This window comes from Cetorhinus maximus, unplaced genomic scaffold, assembly GCF_964194155.1.
Source record: "Cetorhinus maximus unplaced genomic scaffold, sCetMax3.hap1.1 HAP1_SCAFFOLD_1878, whole genome shotgun sequence".
In the NCBI taxonomy this organism is placed as follows: domain Eukaryota; kingdom Metazoa; phylum Chordata; class Chondrichthyes; order Lamniformes; family Cetorhinidae; genus Cetorhinus; species Cetorhinus maximus.
The window spans coordinates 43,304-50,791 of record NW_027597818.1 but is presented as its reverse complement, the minus strand read 5'-3'; the positions used below and the strand labels follow the sequence as shown (position 1 = coordinate 50,791).

Below are 7,488 nucleotides of genomic sequence, written 5' to 3'. Positions count from 1 at the left end.
ATTTCCAGCATCCGCAGTTTTTTGTTTTTATTACTATATTTTATATTTTGTGTATTAGATATATAATCAGGCAGGAAAAAAGTTGCCAAGGCCACATAAGGAGATATTCAGGAGATCAATAGTTTGATCCAAGAGATGAGTTTAAAGGAATATCTGAAAGGAGAGAGAAAGGTGAAGAGTTCTGTGTGGGGAGGGAAATAAGGAGGTGGAAATGTGGAATATTCTCCAAATGTTGTGATTAGAGAGAGAAAAGAGACACAAATTCTCCTGAAACTGGGTTTTTTCCCATTTCACAGGCAGTGATGAGGGTTTGGCTGAGATTTGGGGGGGGAGGGGCCTTTCCAATCAGGCGCCGCGCCGGACAGCCCCAGGGCCCGGCCGCCAGGGGGCCTCCCTCGCCGCCGGCGCGCCCGTTGCCCGGGTGACGGGGCCTAGTCGGTGCCGGCGGAGCCTTTCCCCGGGATGTGGAGACTCGGCCTCAGATTCCTCCGGCCCCAGGGCGGCGGGGAGGCGGCGGCGGCGGGAGGAGGAGGGAGAGGCCGAGGATTCGGATTGAGCTCGGCCCTGGTGAGAGAGAAAGAGAGAGAGAGAAAGGGAGAGAGAAATAGAGAAAGGGAGAGAGAAATAGAGAAAGGGAGAGAGAAATAGAGAAAGGGAGAGAGAAATAGAGAAAGAGGGAGAGAGAAATAGAGAAAGGGAGAGAGAAATAGAGAAAGAGGGAGAGAGAAATAGAGAAAGGGAGAGAGAAATAGAGAAAGGGAGAGAGAAATAGAGAAAGAGGGAGAGAGAAATAGAGAAAGAGGGAGAGAGAAATAGAGAAAGAGGGAGAGAGAAATAGAGAGGGAGAGAATGAGAGAGAAATAGAGAAAGAAAGAGAAATTGAGAAAGAGGCAGAGAAAGGGAGAGAGAGAGGGTGAAAGGGAAAGAGAGACAGAAAGAGAAAGGGATAGAGAAAGGGAGAGAGAGAAATAGAGAAAGGGAGAGAGAAATAGAGAAAGAGGGAGAGAGAAATAGAGAAAGAGGGAGAGAGAAATAGAGAAAGAGGGATAGAGAAAGAGGGAGAGAGAAATAGAGAGGGAGAGAATGAGAGAGAAAGAGGGAGAGAAATTGAGAAAGAGGGAGAGAAAGAGAAATAGAGAAAGAGAGAGAGACAGAAAGAGAGAAAGGGAGAGTGAGAGGGAGAAAGAGAAAGAGAGAGAAAGGGAGAGAGAGAGGGAGAGAGAAAGAGAGAGAATGAGAGAGACAGAAAGAGAGAAAGGGTGAGAGAGAGGGAGAAATAGAGAAAGAGAGAGGGATAGAGAAAGAGAGAGAGAAATAGAGAAAAAGGGAGAGAGAAATAGAGAAAGAGGGAGAGAGAGAATGGGGGGATTATTGGGATGGAGTGAGATTATTGGAAGAGAATGGGATACCATTCGAGTTTCTTTTATCTGTAAATCAGGAAACCGAACTCACCTGAAAACCGTATTGTCTTTGAACCTCATCGACCTTTAGCGCGGGAAGTCTAATTGTTTGTCTGCCCTGTTTGCCTTGCCATTTTTGTGGTGAATATGTCAGAAAGAGACTTATTACCAGTACCCTGTATTTATTATTCAGTGGCGCATCTGACTTTTCTGGCCATTTTATTTACTGTAGACAATAGCCAGCCCAGGCTCGGGTTAGCGTGATGTACGTTTATATGCGGCATCCGAGATCCAGAATGCAGTCGGCCCTGAGGGTTTTGGATAAAGGATTCTCGACCTGTATTAATGTATCTCTTGCCTCCTCCAGGCAAATAATTAATTAACGGAAGAGTTTGCCTCATCATGCCAAGCACATCAGGGTGTGATGCTGGGACTGTCATCTCACTGGACCTAGTAATCCACGGAGTGTCAATTCAGATCCCAGCGGGGACAGTTAAGACGATTTGAATTCAGCCTTTCAAAATAATGTGTACACTTCGTTAGCAGAAGCGGGGTCAGTAAAAGTGATTGTGAATCTGTCCCTGTGTCATTTCTGTTTGCTTCACTGATGGTTCTTTTGGGACAGGAACCTTGCTGCCCTTTTACCCTGTCCGGGCTTATACGCCACTCCAGTCCCACAGAAACGTGAGTAAGGGTGAGCTACCCTCCGAAATGGCCAGAGGAAGCTGCTACAGGGGCAGCGGTTGGCGGCCTTGCCAGTGGTACCTGCACCCGGAGTCATTTTGAACTCCGAGCGTCAGGGGAGAACCTCTTCCCTCTGCCCCCCCCTCCCGGATAACCAGACGTCGGTGGGAAACAATTGGCACGAGAGCTAGAGGGGGAAGTCGGAAGTTCCTTCACTCGGAGTGTTGTTATGATCAGGGACACGCTGCCTGAGAGGGGTCCGATTCCATACACCTCTCACCAAGGGGATTGGGCTGTGGGGGGTTCATTTGCAGGGGAGGTGTGTGGGGCGAAAATCAAGCCGCTCTTTCGGGGGGCGATGGGCTGAATGGGTCCCCCTCCCACGCTTATAGGATTCTAAGTCCTGGCGACTCTCCCCTGCTGTTGCCTCCGACCCGCCAAGCACCGAATGTGAGACCCTGGTCGGGGTCCAGCGGCGAAGGTCTGATGGTCGATTCAAAGGCTGCTTTCTCCCCACAGAGGACAGTCATCGTGCAGCGCTGGTGGCAAGTTCCACTCCCCAAGGAAGGCAAGCCGGCAAGACTGCACCCCAGGAGGCACCGGGTCTACAAACTGGTGGAGGACACGAAACAGAGGCCCAGGGAGGACCTGGAGCTGATCCTGACGCAGACTGTGCCCAGTAGGTATCCACAGCCGCCCGCCCCCTCTCTCCTCCGGACGCAGTTGGAAAAACCCCCACACACACACCACCGTTCACACGTTTTTCTTTCTCTCCTCCCCACACACAGAGCTCGGAGGCCGAGGGGACACCGTGTTTGTGAAGAAGTCGGTCGGTCGCAACCAGCTCCTTCCCCACGGCCTCGCCGTCTACCCCTCGTCAGAGAACAGGGCCATGTTTGCAGAGGAGCAGAGGGTCAGTGATGCCTTCTCTTTTCATTTCTCTCGTACGCTGGGTTCCCCCCACACCGAGAGTGACAGCGCTCGCCCGCTCGCTGTTAGTGCCCACAGGCTGGGAGCACAGCTCGGGGCAGCGCCAGTTTAGGGGTGGGAGGGAGAGGGAGGAGCTGCGGAGAATAATCCTTCACAGTGAGTTTTCTTGTCTTGTAACAGTTGCTTCGAGAGGGGAAACCAGAGGAGAGAAGACAGACCCGGACTGGAGAAATGGTGAGTGCTATAACCTCCTGATTTATGTTACCTCCTACACCCCTCCCTATCTCTGTAACCTCCTCCAGCCCCTACACCCCTCCCTATCTCTGTAACCTCCTCCAGCCCCTACACCCCTCCCAATCTCTGTAACCTCCTCCAGCCCCTACACCCCTCCCTATCTCTGTAACCTCCTCCAGCCCCTACACCCCTCCCTATCTCTGTAACCTCCTCCAGCCCCTACACCCCTCCTAATCTCCGTAACCTCTTCCAGCCCCTACACACCCTCCCTATCTCTGTAACCTCCTCCAGCCCCTACCCCCTCCCTATCTCTGTAACCCCCTCCAGCCCCTACACCCCTCCCTATCTCTGTAACCTCCTCCAGCTCCTACACCCCTCCCTATCTCTGTAACCTCCTCCAGCCCCTACACCCCTCCCTATCTCTGTAACCTACTCCAGCCCCCTACACCCCTCCCTGTCTCTGTAACCTCCTCCAGCCCTGACACGCCTCCCTATCTCTGTAACCTCCACCAGCTCCTACATCCCTCCCTATCTCTGTAACCTTCTCCAGCCCCTACACCCCTCCCTATCTCTGTAACCTCCTCCAGCCCCTACACCCCTCCCTATCTCTGTAACCTCCTCCAGCCCCTACACCCCTCCCTATCTCTGTAACCTCCTCCAGCCCCTACACCCCTCCCTATCTCTGTAATCTCCTCCGGCCCCTACACCCCTCCCTATCTCTGTAACCTCCTCCAGCGCCTATGCCACTCTCTATCTCTGATTCTGTCTCGTTACGTGCCTGTTAAGCGCCTTGAGCTGTTTTATCATATTAAAGTCGTTATAAAAATGCCCAGTTTGTTGATAATTTTTCCCACTGAGGAGTAGAGAGATGGGTTGAATCCGCAGTGCCGAGCATTGCTATGGTTTAAAAGGGCTCTTGAGCAGCTGGGGGTACCAGTAATCAGAGAGACACTGATCTTCAACAATTGATGCAAGAACCAGAGGGGGAGATGAGGAGAATTTTTCTTTTTCACACAGCAAGTTGTTGTGATCTGGAAGGCGCTGCCTGAAAGGGCGGTGGAAGCAGATTCAATAGGAACTTTCAAAAAGGGGGAATCGGATAAATACTCGAAGAGGAAAAATTTGCCAAGGTATCGGGGGGAGCAGAGCAAGCAGGCTAATTGGATAGCTCTTACAAAGAGCTGCCTCAGGCAAGATGGGCCGAATGGCCTCCCTGCACTGTGCTGATTCTGAGATTCTCTCTGCTTCTGCCATTCAGACTGTTGAGTTCCTGAAGAATTCCAAGCTGATGGTGAGGATGAAGAACAACGTGAAGTGGGAGCTGACAAAGGAGCTTGTCTGTCGACACTTCCTAAAGGAGGTGAGTGAGACCGAGACAGAAGGCCCCCCAGGTAAGTCCATCCCCCGTCCGACACTGAGGCAAGAGGCTGTTTTTGTTATTTTTCAGCAGGATGTGAGTGTTGCTGGCTGGGCCCAGCATTTATTGCCCATCCCTAATTGCCCCCTTGATAAGGTGGTGGGTGAGCTGCCTTCTTGAACCGCTGCAGTCCCTGTGGTGTAAATACACCCACCGTGCTGTTAGGGAGGGAGTTCCAGGGTTTTGACCCAGCAACAGTGAAGGTACGGCCGGTATATTTCCAAGTCAGGGTGGTGAGTGACTTGGAGGGGAACTTCCAGGTGGTGGTGTTCCCCATGTGTCTGCTGCCCTTGTCCTTCTAGATGGTAGCGGTCGTGAGTTTGGAAGGTGCTGTCGAAGGAGCCTTGGTGAGTTGCTGCAGTGCATCTTGTAGATGGTACACACACTGCTGCTACTGTGCGTCGGTGGTGGAGGGAGTGAATGTTTCTGGGTGTGGTGCCAATCAAGCGGGGCTGAACTGCTGATGGGGTGAGACGAGGACCCCAGTGACCTGAATAGTGCCTCCGTTCCTCAGCACCATCATTCCTAATCCCTTTATATACCAGTAATACGCATCAGGGACCAATATCTGTACCCCACCAAGATCAAGAAACCAGACTATCTGATCGTTATTACATTACCGTTTATGGGATCTTGCTGTGCATCAATTGGATGTGCGTTTCCTATATTAGAACGGTGACCACACCTCAGAAAAAGTCCCTCATTGGCTGTCAAGATGTCCTGCAGCCACTAAAGCACTGTGGAACGGTAAGGGAGGAGTGAAATTGGTGTGGGAGTCACTGGCTAGGGCAGCATTTATTGCCCATCCCTAATTGCCCCTTGAGAAGCTGGTGGTGGGCTGCCTTCCTGAACGGCTGCAGTCCCTGTGGTGTAGGTTGTTTTGATTCCCCATGCCCACTGATTTAGTAGCTCGGATCTCACGATGATGGGGCTGAGGACTGAGGGAGGATTCACGGAATCAGTGAATGAAATCCGAATGTTTCTTCCTCAGCTCCGATTGTTTGTGCCGCCAGAAGCCTTGAAGATTCCCGATGAACCGATCACCACCTGGGGAGAGCACTGGTGTGAAGTCATGGTGAGTCGTCAGGAGAATTCTCCATCAAATACTGCAAGGGTTTCAAAACTGCGGACTGTCTCACAGCTTCAGGGTTAGGGTTAGATACAGAGTAAAGCTCCCTCTACACTGTCCCCATCAAACACTCCCAGGACAGGTACAGCACGGGGTTAGATACAGAGTAAAGCTCCCTCTACACCGTCCCCATCAAACACTCCCAGGGCAGGTACAGCACAGGGTTAGATACAGAGTAAAGCTCCCTCCTACACTGTCCCCATCAAACGCTCCCAGGGCAGGTACAGCACGGGGTTAGATACAGAGTAAAACTCCCTCTACGCTGTCCCCATCAAACACTCCCAGGACAGGTACAGCACGGGGTTAGGTACAGAGTAAATCTCCCTCTACACTGTCTCCATCAAACACTCCCAGGACAGGTACAGCACGGGGTTAGGTACAGAGTAAAGCTCCCTCTACACTGTCCCCATCAAACACTCCCAGGACAGGTACAGCACGGGGTTAGATACAGAGTAAAGCTCCCTCTACACTGAGTTTAGTGGTGACTGTGGATAGCAGGGCTCAGCTTGATGAGGGATAGCGAAAACACATTTTCCAAGAAATGATGTTGAGTGGACAGTGAATGGTGCTGTTGTTATCAATGTACACGTCTATATTCAGGTATTTTACAATGTGGGCAAGTTTTATTGTGGGAGTTATATCTTCAAAAAAATGGCAAGTCCTCCAGTGTTGCTTTCCTCTGGTCTTGGCAATGCACAGCAGTGAAAGGGGACAGGTCCTGTTAAGTATTACTGCCCGTTCCCTGCCATCTACCAGTGCTCAGTGGCATGGCCCCTGTGTTGGTGCAACACCCGAGTGGCTGGTAGCCATGGCAGGGGGGGGCTGGTGTTGTGTTTAACCTCCCGTCTGATTCCTGAATGCCACTCCGCAGGTGAATGGGATTGAAACGGTCCGCATGCCCATGTCAGTGCTGAACTTCGAGCGCCCAAAGACCCGGCGCTACAAGGAGTGGCTGCTCCATCAGCAGGGGCAGAGGGAGGAGGTGGAGGAGCAGGCGGGAGAGGAGCCAGCCAAAGTGACCTGACCGCGAGACCAGGCGCCAGGAATCGCTGCCGCCCTTCGTTTCTGCCTCTGACACGTCACTGGGAGCCCCGGCGACACCCGCCCTGGGATTGGTGCAGCTCTCGGGAAGGTGGGTGTGGGTGTCAAGCTTACCCCCTCCCCACCCGTCATTAGTGTGCGCGCTGTGGCTGTAACGTGAACGTTGACTGTAACCCCCATTAATAAATGACTCGTGTCGATTGACGTGTGACTGTGAGAGCCGTGTGCACAGCCCCATCTCCCAGCGGGCTCTGGGTTCTGGTTCCGTATCGCCCACCGTTTGGTCATTCTACCTGCGTGACCTCAGGGAGTGCACGTCAGGGGGCTGCTCGGTCATGGGGGTGGTGGGGTTTGTCACTGCTTCATCCTCACCGGACGCACTCGCATGGGATCAGGAACCAGGCTAGAGTCCCGGACGAGAGTGAATCATTCTCTTTTCCTCTCTGTTTGTCTGAAGAAATGCATCCTCACGTCACCCCTGAATGGCCTGGTCCTAATTTTAAGGTTATGCCCTGCCTTTTACTCCTCCCCTCAGGCCTCCTACACTCGAGGGACCACAGGTCTCTGCAATGTGTCCTCATAACCGAACTCTCTAGGTTCCAATTTCACTCTAACAATCAGCAGCCCAAAACTGCTCCCTGGACCCATCAGCC

At 52.3% G+C, this 7,488-nt stretch overlaps 1 protein-coding gene across 1 annotated transcript; it reads left to right on the top strand.

Annotated features, from left to right (window-relative positions):
• Positions 1–421: 421 nt before the first annotated feature.
• On the top strand, positions 422–7,035 carry mrpl9 (mitochondrial ribosomal protein L9). Its single transcript, XM_078537081.1, has 7 exons — positions 422–567; positions 2,604–2,763; positions 2,873–2,997; positions 3,195–3,248; positions 4,507–4,608; positions 5,657–5,740; positions 6,666–7,035. Exons 1-7 carry the CDS (start codon positions 463–465, stop codon positions 6,816–6,818), a joined length of 783 nt encoding a protein of 260 aa, XP_078393207.1. The 5' UTR covers positions 422–462; the 3' UTR covers positions 6,819–7,035.
• The last annotated feature ends 453 nt before the right edge of the window (positions 7,036–7,488 follow it).